Raw genomic sequence first — 25,811 nt, forward strand, 5'->3', positions numbered from 1 at the left:
CTGTCTTTGCATTTGTGCCTTGATAATGACGGGGTGTTTACCTATTGAAATATGAGCAGCTTTATTCTTGTAAGTTGTTTGAAACAAGTCTAGCATTAAGTTAACAACATGCAACAGTAAGTCAGTTCCTCCACAGATAATGCCTATGTTTTAACAGTAATTTTATAATTTTCCCCAATCGTAAGGTTCTCAATATCTCTTCTGGAGTTCACAAAGTAAGTGTTTTCTACAATGTTTGCTGTTATCTCAACTCCTGCTGACTTTCCTCCTTCCGCCTGTTGCTGCAAGTCCTTGTTTCTTCCTAATTTCCGTACTCATCAACAGCTGCAACTCCATGGTCATATTGGTACTTGCCATTAAATAACTTTTTCCAGTTCTCAGAAGTTTTCTTTCCGGTTCTTTCTGAGCTATAATAGTATTGATAATGTCTTCAATTTATAGTCAATATTTTATTCTGTTTTTGTAACTGTTTTAAATTTATAATTTCTTTGGTCACCACACACACACACACACAGGGGGATAATTACACACACACACACACACACACACACACACACACACAGGGGGATAATTTACCTGTCTCTTTTTTTTCTTTGCGTAAATTTGTCACTTGACAGAGGATTCGATACTGTCTTAGGTATTCCATTTCTGCTGCATTTATAGTCAGTTTATTGAGAGTGAAACAGTTTCGTGTGACCAGCCACTACCTGTTCTAGTGAAAGCATTCAGTGTACACATGATGTGTAGTGGGGTCAAAAATCCTTCACGCTCAATGTGCAGTTGGCCGCCAGGCTGACGTCACAGTGGAGCATGTGTCGCTCATGAAAAACCCTGTATTATTAACTTGGGCTGCAATGTAATGAAATAAAGCATAAAACACCTACAGGTGGCATAGCAGATTCAGATACAAGCAATTTTGGTAACAGTACCAGTTACAATAATATTAGAGAAGAAAAACACTAAGTTCATTCGGTCAGACTTGAAATATTGTCATTCAAGTTTATTACAAAATGCTCTTCTCTCTCCTCTATAATGCTGACTAATTTCCACATTTGAGTTCCAGCTTTTTCCATCACATTAAGGACACACTTGTTCCACTCTTCTGCAGTCGGTGTTCTTACTGCTTGTTATAATAGTTCTTTAATCCCTGACATTTTGTATGTCCTTGATGTTTGATTCTGGCCCAAACTAACTCTGCAGCATTTAATTTCAGTGGTAGGGAAGAATTTGAACAACAGTTTTCCCTGTTCTTAGCCATTTCATCTATGGTGTATTTTTTGTGCACAACTTTGTGTTTCTTTAATGATACCTATTAGTCCTTTCATCAATACACTATCTTCAAAAGTGACATTTGAGGATTTTAGCCATTCTTATGTATCTTGAGTGTTATAATTCACATTATGAACTTTTTTTTTCTATGAGAATGCTATGGTGCATCATCTAGTACCATAACTGTGTTTTCCTGTAGCAGAGAAAGGATTCCTCAAAACCCCGTTAATAATACAGGGTTTTTCATGAGCGACACATGCTCCACTGTGGAGTACTGATTATTCTTTGTGTTTTACAGTCCCTGTTATGACATGTCGATAAAATGAATATTGCACTAAACTATTTTGGGACTGCTCTATTGAATGGACATATAACACTCTCCTTTAAAAACTTCCCTACCACTGAAATTAAATGCTGCAGAGTTAGTTTGGGCCAGAATCAAACATCAAGGACATACAAAATGTCAGGGATTAAAGAACTATTATAACAAGCAGTAAGAACACTGACTGCAGAAGAGTGGAACAAGTGTGTCCTTAATGTGATGGAAAAAGCTGGAACTCAAATGTGGAAATTAGTCAGCATTATAGAGGAGAGAGAAGAGCATTTTGTAATAAACTTGAATGACAATATTTCATTGAGTGTGAAGGATTTTTGACCCCACTACACATCATGTATTGGCACACCTCTCCTCATGAAAATCTCCACTCTTCTTGGATTCAAAAATCGACAAACAGCTTTTGACTATACTCGTTTTGCTCCCAATGTGTGTGCTAATCAGTCATTTTACTTTACCCAATGGACCCTTGTTTCTGGTGGATAATCTGGATGGAAACACTTGTTTTGAGGATTTTATGATGTTATCTACCCAAATGTTACTTTGGGTATGCCCTGTGTTCAACAATGTCTCGTCCAACTAGTAAATGCCTCTTAATAATCTATAGAACCTAGTTCTCTGAATATTGCCCAAATCTGGATCTTCATTTGTGGCAGCTAGCATTTTGTCAGTCATTGGCAATTCATTAAAAAAAAAAAGGGGGGGGGGGCAACATACATGTTCTTCCCTTTGTATCTCACTTCTGTTGAAGACATGGAAAGCTTTTGTCGTGATTTTTCTGTTTTGGAGCTGAAATGTTGCTCTCAAGTTTGAGTATGTGATTAAAATTCTTAGAACACTTTGGTAGTTGCTTTTGCCCTCTTTGTGGTAGTATATGTTGATCAGAAATTCTCTGATTGTTCTCTTTCCTCTACCTGTATTTTTTTCCTCAGCTGACATAATTTTGTTATTGCCAAAATGGCCCCACGGTGGTGTTTATTTTGCATTCAAGGCATTAAAAACTCCTAATATGCAGCCTTCTGCAGCTACAGTGTGTCTCTTCTAAAAGTTATCCTTAAGATATTTGCATTTTCAGTTTCGCAATGTGTAGATAGAGACTGCTCAAATAAATACTGCTTGTCATGTGTATCGTGCCAACAGAAAGCATTAGTTTATTTACCATCACAAACAAAGAGTTTTTAAAGGAGAGTGTTATATGTCCATTCAATAGAGCAGTCCCAAAATAGTTTAGTGCAATATTCATTTTATCGACATGTCATAACAGGGACTGTAAAACACAAAGAATAATCAGTACTCCAGCAGTGATTGAGTAATGCTGCCACATGGAGGTAGCCATCAGCACGGGCCAGGGTGGTACACAAATCACAGACATGTAGGCTGCCCTGCATGTTGTAAGTGTTGTATCAACATGCATTGGGGGTGGGAGTGATGGAGAGTGAGAGAGGGGCTAAGGATGATGTACACAGTAAAGGGGGAGAAGGAAATAGACAGACAGGGAGGAGGGACAGAGGACGGGGGGGGGGGGGGGGGGGGAAGAATGCAATGGACAGAGAAAGCAGGTAGGAGGTGATGGTCAGAGATAAAGGGGAGTGGCATGTGCATGCAGTAATAGCACACCTTGTAGGGGCTACACACAAGGATGGGCACTGCTGAGCAGAGAGAAGGGGGATGAGAAGAGTGTGTGGATGAGGATATGGACAGAGGGAGGGGCAGAAGAGATGGACAAAGAGAGGAAAAGGAGTAAATAGATAGAGGTGGCAGAAACGGTGGGAGGAGAGGTGGACACACACACACACACACACACACACACACACACACACACACACACACACACACACACACACTCTGTGGAGGAAGTAGGGGCAATAGATATGATGAATGCATACACAATTGAAGTTGCAGGAAATGAGAGAGAGAGAGAGAGTGTGTGTCCAGCATTTCCTTCTAAACCACTAGATTGATTTCAGCCAAATTTGTTGCACATACTACTTGCTGTATGAGAATCAGCACTGTGGGTGTCCTAGCTGTCATAGGAGTAGAGATGCAGCCAAAATGGGGTTTTCTACTCCCTGACATGTAGGCTGCCCTTCATGACAGGCATATTGTGCCATTAGTGTCTGCATGCCTTGCAGGGGCATATGGGCATAGCTGAGCAGAGGGGGTGGGGTGAGCAGATGGATAGTGAGTGGGGGGGGGGAGGATGATGAAATAGACCAGATAGAGAGGGGGGGAGGAGGAGGAGGAGGATGAGGACAGAGAGATGCAGTAGACAAGTGAAAGGTGTAGAGGCAGGTGAAAGTGGAAGAAGGGGGAGAAGATGGACAGAGGAAGGGGTGAGGAATGTATGGCCAGAGAGGGGTTGGAGGAGATGGACAAAGAGTGTGGGGAGTAGGAGATGAACATATCGAGGTAAGAGGATGAGGTGGACAGACAGCAGGAGAGGGGCAGGGGTCAGAAGAAGATTGCAATATGTGCGTTGCGTGCGTATACGAATGGAGCCATGGGGAAAAGGCTAGTTTTATAATAAAGTTAAAGTTTTGTAACAGTCATAGATTTAACTGCCAAGTAGACCAATTTAATGTGTTTAGTAGCTATGGTGCACAATTAGCTATCATCGGAATTGAGTGACATACATGAAATGGATGTGACAAGTAAGAATAAATATTGTTTGATACATAGAACAAAAGTTGTTCAAAATAAATTTGAGATTTTACCATTGTGTTAATAAATGTAAAGATAGGCGCAGCAGCATATTTACCATATGTTGTTGATAGATTTCATGAGTGTTCTTGGGATAGTAACTTAAAATTAAGGCTTTTTGTGCTTGATCCAGTTTTAGTCATGTTTCAAAAACATAGCAGATGGAGGCAATGACTGAGCTTGACTGGCAAGAAATCATTTTTGTGTGATATTATTAGCCACTAATTTAATGAATCTTATTTTAACCATATGTGGATACAACACAATAAAATAAATTTTCAACCAATGATTTCAACCTTATTAGTCATACTATAGTAAGATAATTAATTATTGCTGTAACACTGGACTACTAATTGCTTAAAAATATCTTCTCCATTCCCAGAAGTGAGTGAGCACGAAAGTGTCACGAATTCTCTGCTGCCAAATTGTGCTATACAAGGAATGAGTGGTGCATTGCTGCTGCACAGCTTGTTGCACCGTACTGATCATGACAGGCCACAAGATTCAAAGGAAGTGAGCGCAAATTCCTCACAGAGGTGGTCAGCTCCTTTTGGTAGAGAATCTACTGCTGCCGATGTTCCCCACTCATGTTCCTATCGTAGCCTGCCCCTCGATATACAGACTCATACCGAGGATACTGTGGGAGGTGACAGCCAGTAACGGTAGTGAGTGTTTGCTGTACTGTGCATACGTAACTGTTTTAACTGTGAGTTATGAATGTTCTTCTCATTTAATGAAAGAATGTGATATATGACAAAATATGTTAATTGCATTTGTTGTGAATGCTGTGTTATTTCTTTAAGAGAGTTGTTTTAAACTCTACTGACTGGTGTTTTTAAATCAGACTATTATGTAGGCAAAGTTATACACAGATAAAGGTGTAACTGTATGTCCTAATTTCACTGAAATGTAATTTATGTATAAAGTGTACAACTCCAGATAAAATATATTGCTTGTGAAATATTTATTATATAAATGCTACAAAAATTAAGTTTGATGTATAGAAATATAAATATTACGTGAGCTGTGTTGTGTGTATTAATTGTTTATTAAATGAAAAGAATGTATTTTGTTACAGACTTAACTTTGTAACTCCACCTGAAATACTTCACATATTAAGTTTATTTGGTAATTATATATTTATTGTATTTTGATATGATGAATCATTACTCTTGTGTGCTCTTTTGTGTAAGTGTATTTTTGTTACACCTAATATTTATGAACATGTTCTACATGAACAAAATTTTTTGTATGTTTTGTTGAACTCAGTGCTTTCAAAACAGTTTTGTGCAACATGATTCACAGACTTTTCTGTAATATTGCAGAATTACCCTGTCATAAGTACCTGCTAAAATGTTGTAAGGATATTTATTTTAAGGTTTAAATTAATGATCTGGGGAGTTTTTTTAAGGCTCATCTTGCCAACATGGCTAATTTTGTTACTTCTTGGACCTTATAGCTTTCCTTTAAATTCTGTGTTACCTAAACCTACATGGATACTCTCCAAATCACACTTAAGTGCCTTGCCAATGGTTCATTGAACCACCATAATAATAATTTTCTATTATTACATTCTCGAAAAGTGCACGGAAAAAACAAACACCTATCTCTTCCCATGCCAGCTCTGATTTCCCTTATTTTATTATGATGATCGTTTCTCCCTACATAGGTTGGCATCAAAAAAATATTTTCACATTCGAAGGAGAAAGTTGGTGACTGAAATGTGGGAGGAGGTCACCCATAAATGAGAAAAGCCTTAGTTTTAATGAAGTCCACCTGAAATCCTGTATCATGTCCATGACACTCTCTGCTCTACTCCTCGATAATACAAAACGTGCTGCCCTTCTGTGAACTTTCACAATGTACTCTGTTAATTCTATCTGGTAAGGATACCACACCTTGCAGCAGTGCTCCAAAAAGAGGACAGACAAGGGTAGTACAGCCAGTCTCTCTAACAGATGTGTTGCATTTTCTAAATGTTCTGCCAATAAAATGCAGTCTTCAGTTCGCCTTCCTTGTAGCGTTTTCTTGTGTTCTTTCCAGTTTAAGTTGTTTCCAATTTGTTTTTTAATTTCTAGGTATTTAGTTGAATGAACAGCCTTTAGATTTGGTTGATTTCCAAAGTTTAACGCATTCCTTTTAGCACTCATGTGAATGACCTCACATGTTGCATTATTTAGGGTCAATTGCCAATTTTCGCATCATACAGCTTTCTTTTCTAAATATTTTGCAATTTGTTTTGTTCTCCTGATGATTTTACTAGACGATAAACAACCATCATCTGCAAGCAACCTAAGATAGCTGCTCAGATTGTCTCGTAAATCATATATGTAGATAAGGAACAACAGAGAACCTATAATACTACCTTTGTGAACGCTGGAAATCACTTCTGTTTGACTCGATGACTTTCCATGCACTGTGACCCCTCTGACATGATATCGCCAATCCAGCCACAAATCTGCGACGAGACAATATTCCATAAGCATGCAATTTCATTACAAGCTAGTTGTTAGTTACAGTGTCAAAAGCCTTCTGAAAATCTAGAGATACAGAATGAAATTTAAATCCCCAATCGATAGCACTGAACACTTCGTGTAAGTAAAGAGCTAGTTGTGTTTCACAAGAATGATGTTTTCTAAATCTGTGTGGACTGTATGTTAATAGACCATTCTCTTAGAGTTAATTCATAATGTTCAAACACAATATATGTTCCAAAATCCTGTGGCATATTGACATTAATGATATGGGCCTGTAATTTAGTGGATTACTCCTATTGCCTTTCTTGAATATTGATGTGACCTGTGCAACTTTCCAGTCTTTAGGAATGGATCTTTTGTCGAGCGAGCGGTTGTGTATGATTGTCAAGTATGGAGCTATTGCATCAGCATACACTGAAAGGATCCTAACTGATATACAATCTGATCTGGGAGACTTGCTTTTTGTTAAGTGATTTAAGTTGCTTCACTACTCTGATGAGATCTACTTCTAAGTTACTCATGCTGGCAGCTGTTCTTGAGTCGAGTTCTGTAGTATTTACTTCATCTTCTTTGGTGAAGGTATTTTCATCAATAACATTTCTATTGCTATTGCGCAGAGAAGGCATTGATTGTGCATTGCCGGTAGCAAACTTTGCGTACGACAAGAATCTCTTTGGATTTTCTGCCAGGTTTTGAGACAAAGTTTCATTGTGGAAACTATTGTAAGCATCTCACATTGAAGTCTGTGCTAAATTTCAAGCCTCTGTGAAAGATTTCCAATCTTTGGGATTGGACGTAGGTGTAAATTTGGCATGCTTTTTTTCATTGTTTCTGCAACACTGTTCTGACCTGTTTTGTGTACCATGGGGCTGAGCTCCATCATTTGTTAATTTATTTGGTATAAATCTCTCAATTAGTGCCAATACTATTTTTCTGAATTCAAGCCACGTCTGGTCTACACCTACACATTGTTAATTCAGAAGGAGTGGAGATCGTTTCTTAGGAAGGCATTGAGCAAATTTTTATCAGCTTTTTTGAGTAGAGATATTTTTCATTTATTTTTGGAGCATTTGGGAATTATGATATTCAGTCTCGCTACAACCCTGTTTCCACTAATCCATTTTGGTGCATGTTTTTAGCTCAGGATTATTCATTTCTAAGAGATGAAGTGTGTTTTCACAACCATTTACTATTCGGGTGGACTCGTGAACTTGCTCGAAATAATTTTCAGGAAATGCATTTAGCACAATTTAATTTGTGTGTACCTCCGGATTTTAATACGTATTTTCGCCAACATATTGAGGGTAAATTGAAGTCACTACTATTGGTAATAGTATGAGTCTCTGAACTTTTCACCAATTACATCATGTGAATTGGAAGATCAATAAAAGAATCCAGTTTATTTTATTCTGATTTCCAAGAATGGCCTCTACCCACACTAGCTTACAGGAACTATTTACTTCAATTTCGCTACAAGATAAACTACTTCTAACAGCAACAAACATGTTACTGCCAACTGTATTTAGCTTATCCTTTCTGAACACTGTTGGGTCTTTCACAAAAATTTCAGCTGAACTTATCTCCAGCTTTCAGTGCCCATAACAATTTGAGCACCATTGCTTTCTATTAGCACTTGAAGCTCTGGTACTTTCCCAACACACCTACAACAATTTACAACTGTTATACCGAAGGTTCCTAGATCTACGTCCTTCCTGTGTTCAACTGGCAACCTTTGAGACTAAATCCTTTTCTTCTGTTTCCCCAAGACACTCTAACCTAAAAAACCACCTAGTCCATGCCACACAGCTCCTGCTTCTCGTGTAAGTGCCTTCTGTGTGTAATTGGCTGCTGACCTATTTAGCAGAACCTGAAACCCCACCATCCTATGGCACAAGTCGAAGAATCTCCAGCCTGCATGGTTACAAAGCTGCCTGAGCCTCTGATTCAGACCCTCCACTAGGCTCTGTACCAGAAGTCCGAGATCCGCAATTCGTTCTTTTGACTATACTGCAAATGGTGAGCTCTGCTTTCATCTCACAAGCAAGAGTGGCAAACTTTACTACTTCTGATAGCCGCTCGAAACCAGAGAGAATCTCTAGATCCAAAGCAACACACATCATTGGTACTTATGTGAATCCCCACCTGCAGTTGGCTGCACCTTGTGTTCTTCATGGCATGTGGAAGGACCCATTCCACATCTGGATTGACTCGATCTGGTATGCGCATGGAGTGCACACTGGTCTTCCCCTCCTTGACATACATGTCCCTAAGGGGCCCCACATAACACGCCTAACATTAGATTTCCCAACTACCACTAATAACACCCTCTGTGACTGCCCGGATCTTGTAGGCTGAGAAATTTCCTCTGGAATAGGACAAACAGCTGCATCTGGCTGAGGGACAGTGTCAGGCACAGACAGTACCTGTAACCTGTTTGCTAGGCTGACCACGGAGGCCTGATATTCCAACCCTGGGAACTCTTTCGCAACCTTCCATGGCCCCTAGGTGACTTCCCACGCAACCACTGGTGAGAGGTTGACTCATGCACTGTGCTGGAGATCCATTGGATTCCCACAACAGTGATGCCCATCCACTGTAGCCTCAAGTGTATAACCAAAGCTAACAACCTGGAGCTGAGAGCGAAGTGTCACCAACTCGAGCAAAGTGTCACCAACTCGGCTTGCATCTGAGCACAGCAATCACTGTCCCTACCCATACTAAAGACCATGGAAAACTACACTACACAGACAAACAAAGGACTATCGGCACACATTGGCAAACTCTACTTTAGGCATTGACAAAAAATGCGAGAACTGTTTCTAGTAAATTAGATTAACATGTAGAGATTCAAAAACTAAACTACAAAATTGGTTTATTTTCTGACACAGACAAAAATGCTAGAACTGTGTTTATTAAATTAACACACAGAAATTCAAAAAGTAAACTACCAAGACACACAGATGAAACTCATAATTTGCTTCTGGTTAAAAAATCGTGAACTGTCACAAAATCGATTACTTCCCTGTTATTGCTCTGTCTTGGCCAGCGGATGCTTACTGACACAGGTGACAGGAAAGGAACATGAGTGGCTCCTATTTTTACAAATGATCGTAAGACTGCTTTGCAGCAGCATGGGTTAAATGTGAAGAATCATGTAATGGTAAAAAGTAGATGCCAGATTGATTACAATACCGAGAGTTCTGGGTGGGTGTGACTTAACTGTGCAAGAAGCAGCACGCTTACCGCAACGGGTGGTCATCCACCTGCAGCCTTTCATTAATAATTAAAGCATAAGAAAAGAAGGGAAAAATGCTCTGTTTGTGAAAAATTTGTTGGGTGTCATGGGAGCATTACAAAGATGCACAAGCATCGACATATGGAGACATAAGAAATGCATTCAGCTTCTTATAAGTGTCTCAGTTTAGCCTTTCTGTAATAGAAATTCTTATGAGATGTGTGCTGATAGAGTTTTTAATTGTTTAAAGATCAAAAACACAATATTTTCATCAAAATTTACAGATTCGCAGATGTACACCAAGCACTATTTTTCGACATAGTCACGTTTGCGCTCAATGGACTTTGTGAGCCGAGGGATGAATTTTCTGATAACTTTTATCAAAAAAAGTCTCCTGCCACCTTTTTGGGACATTGTTTGACAGCACTGTGGACCTCATTGTCTGTAGAAAAACTTCTTCAACAGAAGGCTTCAGAAAGGTGAAGGTACCCAATCAGGCCTGTGAGCGGGTTGGTTGACAGTGTTCCAGTCGAATGAAGCCAAAACTTGCTTTATGGTGTTGGCTGTGTGTCGATGTTCATTGTCATGCAAAAAGTATGCTCCTTTCATTCAACATTCCTCTTCTTTTGTTCTGTATCACCATCCACAGTTTCTTAGGGTTTCACAGTACCTTGCAACATTGTTTCCCTCCATTTCACAAATTCAATGAGGAGAATCCCTTTATGGTCCCAAAAGGCAGAGGCCAATAGTTTTTGTGCCGAAATAACTATTTTAAATTTTTTCACTGATGATAAGGAGGAATGTGACCACTACACGATTTCATCTTGAGAGTTTAGTAGGCATCCATATATCACTTAAGTCAAACACTGAAATGGTTGCTTTGACAAGACACTGCTGTTATCCTTCCACGGTCTTTTTCAGTCTGAGCTTTCGCTCCATCTCTTACCTTGTATTAAAGGGATGTTACAGCCTAATTTTCCTTCCTCTCATTTTGTGCAGTCTTTCAGATATACATTTTGGACCAATTGTTTTCTGCACCAGTAATTTCGCACAACTCAGCCTTTCTTGCAAAATATTATAATTTACCTCTAAAGTCTTGGATATGTTACAAAATATGAGTTGAAACTATTTTGTTGCGTAATCCTCAGAGTGAGCAGCACTTCTGTATTCAGACTTATTCATTAATTATATTATTTATTGCCTCACTTGTTTGGACAACTGCTCATAATAGCAGTTTAAGCAATAACTTTCTTTTCTGAGATCTAAGTGAACTATTTTGCGTGTGTTCAGCACTACTGCCTGCTACTGTAGGGTCTTCAGACTGCTTGGAGGTAACATCAATGATGATGTGCACAAATTTCATTTTCCACATGGCTTTTATTTCATCTGCCAGATCCCAATAGCTGGGCATCATCTCACTGGTTTGCAGACTGTGTGTATTGAGTGCAGCAATACTTGATGACAAATATGATTCACTCAGATCTGTTGACCTTTATCATGTTAGGTTGAGCGCATCTGTTTCTTTTATCAGTTTTTATGCATTAATTACAGTAAATTTTGAATTTTGGTTTTCTTTTTATAACAGTGAGAGGATCGTATTTGGTAAATTGAGGCACAATTGCCAGCTAATGCTTACCGTCAAAGAGGTTTAATGATTAGTACTGCCAATATACACACATGAAGGTAAAAGTAACAACACCATCCTAGCTATTAGTTCCTTCATGGGGGGAGCAGAGAGTGATATATTGAGGAAAGTTAAACAGGAAGGGAACATCTCTGTGACCCCTGGATAAAAGAGAACCAGAGGGTATTTGTATTATGACTGTTACCAACTTAAAATTTTTTGTAAATATCAGCATTAAACAGGGAATTATTGTCAGACATGTCTTTATTGTAAAGAAGTTAAACATGGCACATTTTAATCTCTCTGAAGAAATGTCCAAAACTGGATTGTGTTACATATTCTTGTTACATGAGAACAGTCCCTGTAGTCCATTGTCTGTGAAAGCTATATGAGCTTTTACTTTGTTAGTGAACCGATAACTTCCTGGATTTCAGAGGAACTAAGATTGGGACTCAGTTAATTGAAATTTTAAACATTGTTATAGGCTGAAGTCCAGCAATCGAGCGTTAACTTAATTACAGAATGTACGTATAGCCACCTCGGGTGCATAAAATTGTTGTCAAATTGACCATGGTTTCGACAGCTCTAAGGCTGTCTTCATCAGAATAAAACTTACAGAGGATTACCTAGAAAATATAATGACATGGCTCAAAAATGTAATATAAATTAATAGGATTACTTCCATATACTGTACAAGCAGTGTACTTACATGTAATCACACCATAGTTGAAAAACATCTGAGAAAAAAAATTTTGTCAAATTAAAATAATCACAAGAATAAAAATGAAACTGGGTAAATGTAACATGTTGTCAATTGGAATAAAATATTCCATCGAAATACAATGGCAGTCACGAGGCTGCATAAAGCCAAACTGTCACTACCATCAGACTAGATGGCTAACAGGCCAAGGCAGCCACGAGTTGGACACGAAAACAGATTCACTCCATCTAGCAAGAAGTTATAAAATTACAGACAAGAGCAAATGAGGCACTGTATGGACAATTTAACATTACGGGCAATAACAGGAATCAGTGCATGAAAATTACAACATACCATAACGGTCTTATTTTATAAATGAAATATAGTTCAAATGTACATAAAAAATGTGAAACTGGAAAGGAAAACAATGTTTAAGAGTGTACATTGAGGAGAGTATTGCCATTCTGACCATTTTTAATTGGCGGCTATATACCTAAAAAAAAAGTTTCTATTGTGTAATTGCAACTGTTCATTCAGAATGAGACTGTCCTTCAGAGAGAGGTGTTTATCTCTAGCTCTTCTAAGATGTTAAGCCTAAAGCCTTTTTTCTCCAAGTGCAAGATCGGGGCGTCTTTTACACCTTTAGGATTATGCACTGTGATTAAACGAATGGTCAGCGAAAGTTGAATTGTGAACATTGGTGCCTTTTTGCCGAGAAGGTGTTCTTTGAATCTTGTCGCAATAGCTTGGCCTATGTAATGGACAGGACAATTGCTGCAAATAATTTTATAGACACCAGAATTATGCAATGGAGAAAGCGTAGGTTTCAAGTTATGTGTAATATTGCTTTTTAAAGAATTATTAGTGGAGGAGGCTACTCTACAGTTATATTTATTTTGAAGTAAATGCTGTATTCTGTAAGAAATTGGACCCAGAAATGGTATGGAGAAAAAATTTTTTCTTTTCATTAGGTTTGTTATTAGAAAGGCCTAGGGTAGCGACACTCTTATTGGTTTTCCTTCTAAAAATACTATCTACTATAGAAGGATCATAGCCACAGTTTTAATCAAACTGATTTCAGAATTGAGATTTTCAGAAGAAAGGGGTGTGGAGGTGGCTCTATGAATAGCTGAATGAAAAAAGGCCATCTTATGAGAATGCGGGTGTCATATTTTCTAGGTAATCCAATGTAATTTTTATTCTGATGAAGACAGCCTTAGAGTGTCGAAACCATGGTCAATTTGACAACAATTTTTTGCAGCCGAGGGGGCTGTATGTACATTCTGTAATTAACTCAGTTAATTAACTTTCTTGTGCTATTTGTTTTTCCAATAAACTCCCTTGCTGCTTTTGAGTCACTTGAATGAATTTTGTGTGTTGTATTTTATTATTGAATATACTAATTGACTGAATTTTTATATATGAACTTTCCATGCTGCCTAATGGTAATATAATCTTTGTATGTAGCCGGTTGTTCTTTCAATGCATTCTACTCAGAATTAACTCTTTCCTGAATTGTTAATTTGTGAATTAATGTATAAATTTATTAGTTCTAACAATGTGACTCTACAACAGGATGTTTACTTCTAATAGTTTTTTTTTTTTTTACATTAAAGTTGTTTTTCTGTTTAGAAGGTAATTTAACCTCTCATGTGGTCTTTAGATTTCTTTGTGCTTTCAGATCAGTTTAATATGAGAGATACTTTAAGAGAATGGAGATGATACTAGAAATAAAATGTTTTTTGCAAAAAAAAAAGACATATATGATTTTATAGATGTAATTTTAAACATGTTAAATATAGTTAATTGCTTCATATTGTAGTCACCTCCATAATCTATTGGTTAGGCTTACTTGGTACTATATTGGGCTCAGGTTTGATTCTTGGTCACTCCAGATTTTTCTGTGGTGGAAAGGTCTGGAATAGGATCATGAGGTTAAGTAGAAAGCTGCTTAATAAAATAAGTGGTAAAATTGACTCACAAGTTGCCAAAGTGACATCGTATTGAAAAGCTAGCTCTTTGTTGGGAGGCACATGACATTTATTTATATTTACTCATTTTCTATCCCCAGGTAAAACGTGCAGGATTGTACATCTACACATATACTCTGCAAGCCACCATATGGTGCACAGCAGAGGGTACCTCGTATGCTACTAGTCAGTTCTTTTCCTGCTCCACTCTCAAATAGAATGAGGGAAAAAACAACAGTCGATACGCTTCCATTCAAGCCCTAATTTCTCTTATCTTCATGGTCCTGACACAAAATATACATTGGTGGCAACAGAATTATTCTGCAGTCAGCTTCAAATGCCAGTCCTCTAAATTTTCTCAATAGTACTTTATGAAAAGAGCATTGTCTTCCCTCCAGGGATCCTGTTTGAGTTCATGGGGCATCTCCATAATACTTGCATGTTGATCAAACCTGTCAGTAACAAAGCTAGCAGCACACCTTTCTGTTATGTCAATGTCTTCCTCTAGTTCAACCCGGTGGGGATCCCAAACAGTCGAGAAGAACTCAAGAATGAATTGCACAAATGGTCTATGTACAGTCTCCATAGGTGAGCCATGATTCCCTAGAATTCTCCTGGTAAACTGAAGCGGACCATTCACCTTCCTTACTACCATCTTTATGTGCTCATTCCGTTTCATATTACTTTGCAGCATTGCACCTTAATATTTATCGACATAACTGTGTCAAGCAGCACACTACTAAAGCTGTGTTCAAATATTACAGAATTGTTTTTCCTACTCGTCTGCATTAACATGCAATTTGCTACATTTAGAGCGAGCTGACACTTGTCTCACCAACTAAAAATTTTGTCTTAAGTTATCTGTATTCTCCTACAGTCTCTCATTGACAACATTTTCCCGTACATCACAGCATCATCAGTAACTGGCAATATACAGCAAATGAAGTGCTGATTGAAAGTTTAAAGTTAAATGATTAACTTTTAACTTAGAATTTTAAAGAGTACTAGAAGATACTTGTGTGGTGGATTATGTATACTGTGCAGTATGCTGTTGTGTGGCCTTGACATATTTCTATCATCAATGCCCAAAGATGTAAAAAAAACCAATAGTTTTTCAATAGAGAATGGTGAAAGATCGGGAAAGAGGCTGCACATTCTCAGTTGGCACCTAATTTGCTATAGATTTCAAGCATCATTCAAAGGTGCATCAATTTATCTAATCTATTTTATTTCTTACATTTAGACAAATTATTTCACAAAAGATTTGTCATTTTTCTTTTTTTCCAGTTTTTTTTTTATTTATTTATTTGTTCTCAAGTTTTGTTTAGAAAACTTCTCTAAATGTCCTAAATTTAGTACTTTATTTGAAGGAATCCATTTTAGTAATCAAGTGTGATACCATTGCAGCTTTTTATACACAGTGTAGCTACACTTGCAAAAGAAAGAAATTTTTTGACACCTCTATTTGCTTTTAGATCATCTTGTGCTCTTCAGATGTCCTAAATTTAGTATTTCATTTGAAGGAAGTCAAAATTTATTTATTTATTTATTTTCCCCAAAGCTACATCTAACACTGTTCAGTTTGATACCCCATTTGTCCATTTGGCAATGAAAATTCACACAAAATTTTTTCCTCAAACCTCTTAAGTTTTTCTTAATACAGTCGTGTAAACATCCAAATACTTGTTATATCCTCATAGGGTAGCAGTCCCCCAGGGGGTCCACAACTCTTTTGTGAATATGTGCGTGGCAAGCACGGGACCCTGAACTAGTGCAGTTCTCTTTCCATTCCAGGCTGCATACCTTCCCTTTCCACATCCCTCCCCCCACTCCCCCCTCTCTTTGGGAGTATGTTTTGTGAAACTTCCTGGCAGATTAAAACTGTGTGCCTGACCGAGACTCAAACTCGGGACCTTTGCCTTTCGCGGGCAAGTGCTCTACCAACTGAGCCAGTTGGTAGAGCACTTGCCCGCGAAAGGCAAAGGTCCCGAGTTCGAGTCTCAGTTGGGCACACAGTTTTAATCTGCCAGGAAGTTTCATATCAGCGCACACTCCGCTGCAGAGTGAAAATCTCATTCTGGAAACATCCCCCAGGCTGTGGCTAAGCCATGTCTCCGCTATATCCTTTCTTTCAGGAGTGCTAGTTCTTCAAGGTTCGCAGTAGAGCTTCTGTAAAGTTTGGAAGGTAGGAGATGAGATACTCGCAGAAGTAAAGCTGTGAGTACCGGGCGTGAGTCATTCTTCGGTAGCTCAGTTGGTAGAGCACTTGCCTGCGAAAGGCAAAGGTCCCGAGTTCGAGTCTCGGTCGGGCACACAGTTTTAATCTGCCAGGAAGTTTCATATCAGCGCACACTCCGCTGCAGAGTGAAAATCTCATTCTGGAAGTATTTTTTTTTGCTTTCATCCGGAGACAGATGCTTGTGACTGTAATACATGGTTTCTTTTCTTTTATCTCTATACTGGAAAGCCTATGTCCTTACTTTGTCCTCCTTTCCTTGATTCTTCTCTTTACCTTCTTCTACCCTGCGGCATTTGAGAATTCTTCTCTTCTTTCCTTTTCTTTATTCGTCCCTTTCTCTTTCTTTCCTCCCTGTGTGTGCCTGAAGGCTGACCTATGCGTAGCCAGTGACGGGGTAATGCATAATTCCCCACTCCTGGTAGACAATTAGGACACACATGTACCCCCTGGTAAAGGTCAGGCCCAGGGAGGAGTGATTACATAAAGCAGGAGTGCCCTCAGAGAGGACCCCACTAGGAAGCAGCGCGCCATTGGAGATGCTGGTAATCATGGGGGATACTTTTGCAATGGTTTCTACAACTTCTACCCAAAGGAGAAAGTTAGATGAGACTCACCCACAGACAATTGTTCCATCAGTGCCAAAGTTCCTAGTTGTTTCTAGGTCTGATGCAGGTCAAGACTTCTCCACAGCCAACCCTTTCACTATTCAGAAAGGTGTCAACGCAATTGCAGGGCCTGTAAAGTCTTGTTCCCAGTTATGAAATTGCACCTTGTTGTTAGAAACAGACAGTGCCCTCCATACACGCAAATTGCTTCGAACTACACTGCTACACACCTTCCCTGTCTGGGTGGAAGTGCACCGTGCTTTAAATTAATTATGCAGGGTGGTTTATACAAGATCACTCGACGGACTATCCAATGAAGATGTTCAAAATTAGCTGTCTGATCGGGGCGTAACGGCCGTACATCGAGTCATGAAAAGGATTGAAAAGAAATTTGTACCGACCCGCACTCTCTTGTTGACGTTTGACAGAGTTCAGCTTCCATCAAACAATAAAGCAGGATATGAGATAATTTCAGTTCGCCCTTACATCCTCAACCCTATGCAATGCTGTTGGTGTCAGTGGTTTAATCATACCAGCCAGCTGTGTTCCAATATGGCCAAATGTGTTACCTGTGACAGGGATGCCCATGAGGGTGATTGTCCACCTACATCCCCTCGTTGCATCAACTGTATGGGCGACTACACTGCTTCCTCTGGAGATTGACCTATTTTTAAAGATGAACGAATTATTCAGGAAATCCAAGTGAAGGAAAATGTTTCTACCTTTGCTGCTCGTAAGTTATTCACCAGTAGAAAGCCCACTGTGCTCCCCGTAGGTAAATATAGCACTGACCTCGCCTCTCCTCGACCTACTAAGTGATCTGTAGCGTAGCTGAGAACCGGACAAGGGTACATCACGAACAGGGGGCTCAAGGATGCACCAGCATGTTCCATTTTAAAGTTCTTATCAGTTTGACCGCGCCGCGCGAAGCTGGCTTACGCAATCTTGGCAGCGCGCCAGCCGCAGACTCGACGCACCAGAGACGCGAGCACCTAGAGTGACTAGTGCTCGCGTCCGGGATAACGCGCGGCTGGCACTGTGAAATCGGCTAAGTCCGAATCAAGGTCACGCGCTCTGCCGCGTGTATAAAAGCGAGCGATCGCCGCGCAGCGGCTCATTCGCGCTGCTGCTGCTGCTGCTGCTGCTGCTGCACAGGCAACTGCATTGAACGCTGCCAAGATGCCTTACAGAAGGTACCGTCGACGTTCTCGTCAAACAGTCTACAAAACAATCGAGAACATTGAAATGACCTCAACTTTAGTGCCACAGTTGTCAGATTGGCCAGCCCGAAGATCGCCTGTTCAACCTCTGCACTATCAACTGCTCACTCTAAGGCTCAACCTTCATCGGCTCCTGCTAAACCACAGGCCCGCTAAACCACGGGCCCGAAAATTGGACGCCCGGACTTCCAAAAAAGAGCCTACTCCTGAAGGTTGTTTACGTACCTGGATCTCATAACCATTGACTCCTCCCTCATCTCAATTTCCTGCTTCCAAGAAGGCTCATAAGAAACTAAAGTTCCTCTCCTCTGCCACGGCGTCTCTCGTCTACAGAGTCACACAGCGGTAGCCGCCCTCGGCTGTTTTCTGTGTCGCCAAGACGCACCGCTGGCGGCAGGAGCTGCCCCCAAACAACCTATGGATCAGGAGCTTCTGCCTTTGGCTGAATGCCGTTCCATGCTGTCGGCCGCCGTCTCTTAGCATTTGTTGAGTTGACGGCAACTGTGGTGATATTTTTCCCTATTCTGTCCACTCTGTGTCTATTATCCATTGGAATATCCATAGAATTCGCTCCAATCGGGATGAATTGTCAATCCTCTTGCAATCCTACTCCCGGTCGTCTTGTGTCTTCAGGAAACAAAGCTACGTCCCCATGATTGCTTTGTCTTCTCTCATCTCCAATCAGTCCAGTTTGATCTCCCCACCGTTGATGGCACTCCAGCACACAGGGGACTTACGATTCTTCATGATACTATCCATTATCACCTGATCCCCTTAAACATTTCCTTCCAAGCTGTTGCTGTATGTCTTTCCCTTTCTGGATACACCTTTGCTCTTTATACCATATACATTCCATTGTCCACACCAGTGGCAAGAGCTGATCTCCTTCATCTCCTTGGTCAGCTCCCACCCCCCTATTTGCTGGTTAGGGAATTAAATGCCCACCACTCGCTTTGGGGATCCCCGCCTCCTTGTCTGAGAGGCTCCCTATTGATTGACCTCTTCCACCAAGCGGACCTTGTTTGCCTCAACACTGGGGGACCAACTTTTTTTTTTTTTTCTGCCACTACATCAACCTACTCTCATTTGGACCTTTCGGTCAGTACTGTTCAGCTAGCTCGGCACTTTGTATGGTTTGCTCTTGCTGACACACACTCAAATGACCATTTGCCACGTGTCCTTCAATTACAGCCACAACTGCCATCTATGCACCCAATATGCTGGAAGTTTTCCGAAGACGATTGGACACTTTTCTCCTCTCTACCAACATTTGATGACTGTCAATTTCCTAGCATTGACGATCAAGTAATTCATCTTACGGAACTTATTCTTACAGCTTCGGAACATTCAATACCTCATACCTCCCCTTTGCCTCAGCACCCCCCCCCCCCCAGTTCCTTGATGGAACAAGGCGTGCTGTGATGCAATACATGAGTGGAGACGTGCTCTTCACGTTTTCCGCCATCATCCTACATTGGGCAACTGTATCCGCTATAAGCAGTTACGAGCGCAAGAAGGCAAGCTGGGACTTCTTTAACAGCTCCTTTAAAACCTTCATTCCCTCATCTGTAGTTTGGAGTTGAATTTGATGGTTATCCGGCACGTCTAGTTTCTCCCTGATCTCTGGGCTAACTGTCGCACAGGATACCTTAGTGGACCCAGTCACAATTTCTAATTCATTGGGTCAACGCTTCACTGAGATTTTGAGCTCTTCAAATTACCCACCAGCCTTTCTCCTGAAGAAATAAGCAGTGGAAGTGCGACCTCTTGATTTCTCCTCTCAAAATAGCGAAATCTATAATACCATTTTTTCTATATGGGAACTCCAACACGCACTCTCTTCCTCTCACTCTTCTGCCCCAGGACCAGATGGCATTTATCATACCGTAGTCTGCGTTACCTCCTTCACCTTTATGATTGAATTTGGACTGACAGTACCTTTCCCAGAAGATGGCGGAAAGCTATCGTCATTCCTGTTCTGAAACCTGAAAAGGACAAACATCTCTCCTCTAGCTATCGCCCCATCTCTCTCACGAGTAGTGTACATAAGGTTTTGGCGCGTATGGTACATTGCCGTTTATGCTGGTGGCTGGAGTCCCGAACACCTGCCCAATGCAGTTTCCGAAAGCATCGTTCTGCAGTTGACCATCTTGTTGCTTTCTTCACTTATATCATGAACAGGTTTCTCAGGAAACGCCAGACGCTAGCTATATTTTTTGATCTGGAGAGGCATACGATACCTGTTGGAGGTCGGGCATCCTCTGCACACTGTTCTTTTGGGGCTTTTGAGGTCGGCCGAGGTGGGTATTGGTATTGTCAGCTGTGGTCAAGGGAAATGTCCGATTCCGGTATTCATAGTTTTTGCTGTAGGCGTTGGTATTTTGGCATCGTCAGCTGCGGTTGACCTATATAGGTCAAGGGAAGTGTATGATTCCTGTAAATTGATGTGTCTCAGGTAGCTGGCAACATGTACGACCTGTGATGGACACACCCCTGAATAGGAGTTCGTATAGGACAACACCCTTTTTGAGGCTTCAGATTCGAATTATGTTGACACTGACCTTTACTTGAGTATATATCTTGTTAGGTCTCAGTCAGTGAACTCATTATGTTTGAGCAAAAATGCAGTAATAGGTACCACTTTGATTTTTTTGTTGCTTTGAATTAGAGCATGCAGTACTCCTACACCCAACTTCTGAACCCTGCTTATTCAATGTAAACATCACAAGACAGTTAAATTTTCGCAATTAATCACAAACGTCAGTTATCGATACTTCCTGCAAGTGGAAAAAACACATTCCAGAACAATCTTTTTTCAAACAATAAAATACGTTTCTGACATGTTTTGCGCAAAAGCAGTCGCCCCACACACAATACAAAGGTTCCGAGCTGCATTCACCCCTTTATAAAACCTAATGTGAACAATAACGTCGCAAATGTTAGACTTTTTCAATGTTCGTAAGTTTCAAGTATATGCAAGGTCCAATATGCAACTGCGAGATAAATATTAGAACTTCAAATAAGGAAATGAGGGTTGATAAGTACCCTTAGCACTGCACAGCGAACACCTGGTCTAACAGCGCAGGATATCTGTTAGTGTGTGGCTTGTAGCCCGTGGCTGGAGTAGGGCGTGGAGACACTCGAGCTAACCTTAGATGTAGCAGATGTAGTTATGAGCTGTTTTGTCCTGAGATTTTCTGGAAGATTTTGCTATTACTAGTATGTAAGAAAGTGAAGTGAGATATCTTTGAGGCTCTAGCAGGCTGATAACTTTAGCAGGCAGCCAAAAAGGTAGAGGAAGTTGTGGACTAACTCATGAGCTCGTGTCTACATTGCGCGACATTTGTCACTAAGACCATGAGCTGAAACAGCACTACTACAACTCGAGATGACAGCACTTTCTCCAAATACTTCCGCATTACACTCTATTACCAAATTGTGTAGATGGCTGGACTTTGAATTCCGAGGTGTGGCCAGTTTTATTGGCCACCTTAAGGGAATGACTGACTTGGTTTCTGCAGTAGCCAGCTTTTATGTCTAAGACTGTAAGTCCCACTTTTGTCTTTCAAAATGAACCAGTTGGTAACAGAGTAGAGACCAAATTATTAGGAATATGGCTGCAAAGTAATAGTAAGACATGCTTCCTTCTTTGTTCACTAAAATCCTATTGTAGTGAGAAAACAGTAATGAATGCATATAATACCTACTTTCACGAAACGAAAACTGACATATGACCCAAATCAACACATTCCTATGCGAAAATGGTGCTTTTCATATGGAAGTTAAACTTCGTTACAAATATCCCAAAACATAAAAGCAATGCCGACGTAAAAATTTGGAAAATCCTTGAAGTCATATTTACAGCATCACTGCTTTTACTCAAATGAAGAATATTTAAATTTATGAAGTTTTCTACATAAATACTGCGTGTATTAAGTGTATTATTGCACCGTAATCTTCGAGAAGTATACATAGAAATCACTTTCACCTGCATACTTATAAACTGACCTGTTCAATGTCTTATGAATAAGCTGATTTTGTAGCCAACAGGACCAATGAAATACAACCAGTAAGAGTCAAAGAGGTGTGACCCAAATGCAGATGGGATTTCTGCCTAGTATTTATTTAGTGAAAGCTGCTAATTCTTGGGAATAAGCTCAACTGTTAGTAAGAAATAACATTCAAGAAAATATATGTTGTGAGGTCAATGTAAAAATTCCCAGACTCCTGAACAGGGATCGACAAGTGGTCCACGACCTTACACCACACATTCCTTGAACTGCACGCTTCTGAGCCAAACACACACTTTATGAATGGGGAAAGTTAGCCCAGAATATAATGTCATATGCAAATAAAAATGAGCTAAGTAGACTAATTTTCGTGTTTGACAGTTTAATGGTAAATATAGCAGTATTCAGTTTTTGAACAAGATCTTTAACATGGGTTTTCCACAACAGTTCACTGCCTATCTGAACACAGAAAATGTGAACTGTTCAGAGCCGCTAATCATATGACCCTTCTGGATAATCAAAAGGTCAATTTTAGTTGAATCGTACATTAGAAACTGAGTCTTAACTGTGATTTAGCAGCAATTTGCTTCCTCCAAACCATGAACTTACATACACTAATGGCCATTAAATTTGCTACACCACGAAGATGACGTGCTACAGACACGAAATTTAACCAACAGGAAGAAGATGCTGTGATATGCAAATGATTAGCTTTTCAGAGCATTCACACAAGGTTGGCGCCGATGGCGACACCTACGACGTGCTGACATGAGGAAAGTTTCCAACCGATTTCCCATACACAAACAGCAGTTGACCGGCGTTACCTGGTGAAACGTTGTTGTGATGCCTCGCGTAAGGACGAGAAATGCGTACCATCACTTTTCCGACTTTGATAAAGGTCGGATTGTAGCCTATCGCGATTGCGGTTTATCGTATCACAACATTGCTGCTCAGTGCTCGCGTTGGTCGAGATCCAACGACTGTTAACAGAATATGGAATCGGTGGGTTCAGGAGGGTAATACGGAACGCCGTGCTGGATCCCAACGGCCTCGTATCACTAGCAGTCGAGATAACAGGCATCTTATCCGCATGGTTGTAACGGATCGTGCAGCCACGTCTCGATCCCTGCGCCAACAGATGGGGACGTTTGCAAGACAACAGTTCGACGACGTTTGCAGCAGCATGGACTATCAGCTCGGAGACCATGGCTGCGGTTATCCTTGATGCTGCATCACAGACATGAGCGCCTGCGATGGTGTTCTCAACGACGAACCTGGGTGCACGAATGCAAAAAGTCATTTTTTCGGATGAATCCAGGTTCTGTTTACAGCATCATGATGGTCGCATCCGTGTTTGGCGTCATCGCGGTAAACGCACATTGGAAGCGTGTATTCATCACCACCATACTGGCATATCACCCGGCATGATGGTATGGGGGTGCCATTGGTTACACGTCTGTCACCTCTTGTTCGCATTGACGGCACTTTGAACAGTGGACGTTACATTTCAGATGGGTTTCGACCCATTGCTCTACCCTTCATTCGATCCCTGCGAAAGCCTACATTACAGCAGGATAATGCACGACCGCATGTTGCAGGTCCTGTACGGGTCTTTCTGGATACAGAAAATGTTCGACTGCTGCCCTGACCAGCACATTCTCCACATCTCTCACCAATTGAAAACGTCTGATCAATGGTGGCAGAGCAACTGGCTCGTCACAATACGCCAGTGACTACTCTTGATGAACTGTGGTATTGTGTTGAAGCTGCATGTGCAGCTATATCTGTACACGCCATCCAAGCTCTGTTTTACTCAATGCACAGACGTGTCAAGGCCGTTATTACGGCCAGAGGTGATTGTTCTGGGTACTGATTTCTGAGGATCTATACCCAAATTGCGTGAAAATGTAATGACATGTCAGTTCTAGTATAATATATTTGTCCAATGAATACCCATTTATCATCTGCATTTCGTCTTAGTGTAGCAATTTTAATGGCCAGTAGTGTATCTAACAGCAATATTTGATAAATTTGCTAAGCTGAAATCAACATCCTTCGCTACCAAGATCCTGTTATCAGCAAACAAATATTTTAGAATCACCTGTCAAATTAGGAGAAGGAAACAGTAATGGACTCAGCACTGACCCCTGAAGCCCCTCCCCAGTTTAACCATGCCCCAATCAGACACTACCTTATGGTCGTTCTCATTATTGTGGAGAATGACCTTTTAGCTGCCTGTTGTTAAGTTATGAGAGGACCCAATTGTGAAACACTCCTCTTAATCCATAATGATCGTATTTCTGCAGTAGTATTTTGTGTTATACACAAACACCTTAGCTATATTGAAGATACCTAACATTTGAAACTTTTTGTTTAATTCATCCAGTGCCTTACCAAGAAAGAAAATACAGCGTTTTCAATTACCAAGCCTCTTCTGAAACCAATCAGTACATTTGTCAGGAAATTGTGTGAACTGAAATGATCAACTACCTTTGAAAGTACAACCTTTCCAATAACTTTAGGAGGCACCAGTGGCATAGAAGCAAGTATAAAATCGTTTACATTACCCCATTTCTTATCAAGTGGTTTAACTAGAGAGACTTTAATCATTCAATAAACTGACCATCCCTAAAGGAAAAATTAATGTGGCTAAGTTCTGGGCTTAAATATGCAGCACAGTGCTTTAGGATCCTGCTAAACATCATATTGTCGCAGAAGAACACGAGTAGTAACATGGTGTAGTGGTTATGATTCTAAACTGTTGAATGGAAGGTCGTGAGTTCAATACTCACCTGGACTGTACCATTTTAATTTCTATATTCGGTTTGAGTACGTTCTACAAGTATCCACAGATGGCAAGAATCATTGTACTGGAACGTTCTATAGCTGTATATATATCTGTATGTGTTCTTCCCGGAGGCAGTTCGCTCCGTGCTCTTGTGTGTGCGCAAGTGCTGAATAAACCTTTGTTATGTGAAGATAGTGTTCGTTATTCGTCTACTTACACCTTCCTCTACGTGAGATTATTCTGGTGGAGGCGCTGGTATTTGAACTTGTGATAGCGCATATTATCGACGACACAGTGACTCCCATCAGGCCACGACAGAGCCGCCGTTTACGTGGCGAGAAACCCGAGTTCGAGCCATATTCAACAGATCGCAATCTACTGCAGACTGAAGAAGAAGAGGACGTTATGATGACAGCAACTGCGTGCCACCACATGAGATATCCTTCCGGGTTCTCTGGTGACGATGGCCAAGATCCAAACAAGTGGCTGCAGGTATATGAGCGTATAGCCAAATTTAACAAATGGGATGACACTGTATTTTTCTACTTGGAGGGCAATTCTCAAGCTGGGAAGTATTCCAGGCGGAACTGCGCAAGTATTTCAGCGACGCACAACGACATAAGTGCAAGGGTGAAGATAA

The 25,811-nt window shown here is 40.5% G+C and overlaps 1 protein-coding gene across 1 annotated transcript in view; it reads left to right on the top strand.

The window, feature by feature from the left end:
• Window positions 1-5,370, top strand: part of LOC126247974 (leucine-rich repeats and immunoglobulin-like domains protein 3) — a 67,160-nt gene extending 61,790 nt beyond the window's left edge. Inside the window, exon 13 of the mRNA XM_049948540.1 lies at window positions 4,686-5,370. Within this exon, the coding sequence (XP_049804497.1) occupies window positions 4,686-4,963 (278 nt within the window). The 3' untranslated portion in view covers window positions 4,964-5,370. The remainder of the gene's footprint in view (window positions 1-4,685) is intronic.
• Window positions 5,371-25,811: the final 20,441 nt, after the last annotated feature.

This window comes from Schistocerca nitens, chromosome 3 (genome assembly GCF_023898315.1).
Source record: "Schistocerca nitens isolate TAMUIC-IGC-003100 chromosome 3, iqSchNite1.1, whole genome shotgun sequence".
NCBI classification, from domain to species: Eukaryota; Metazoa; Arthropoda; class Insecta; order Orthoptera; family Acrididae; genus Schistocerca; species Schistocerca nitens.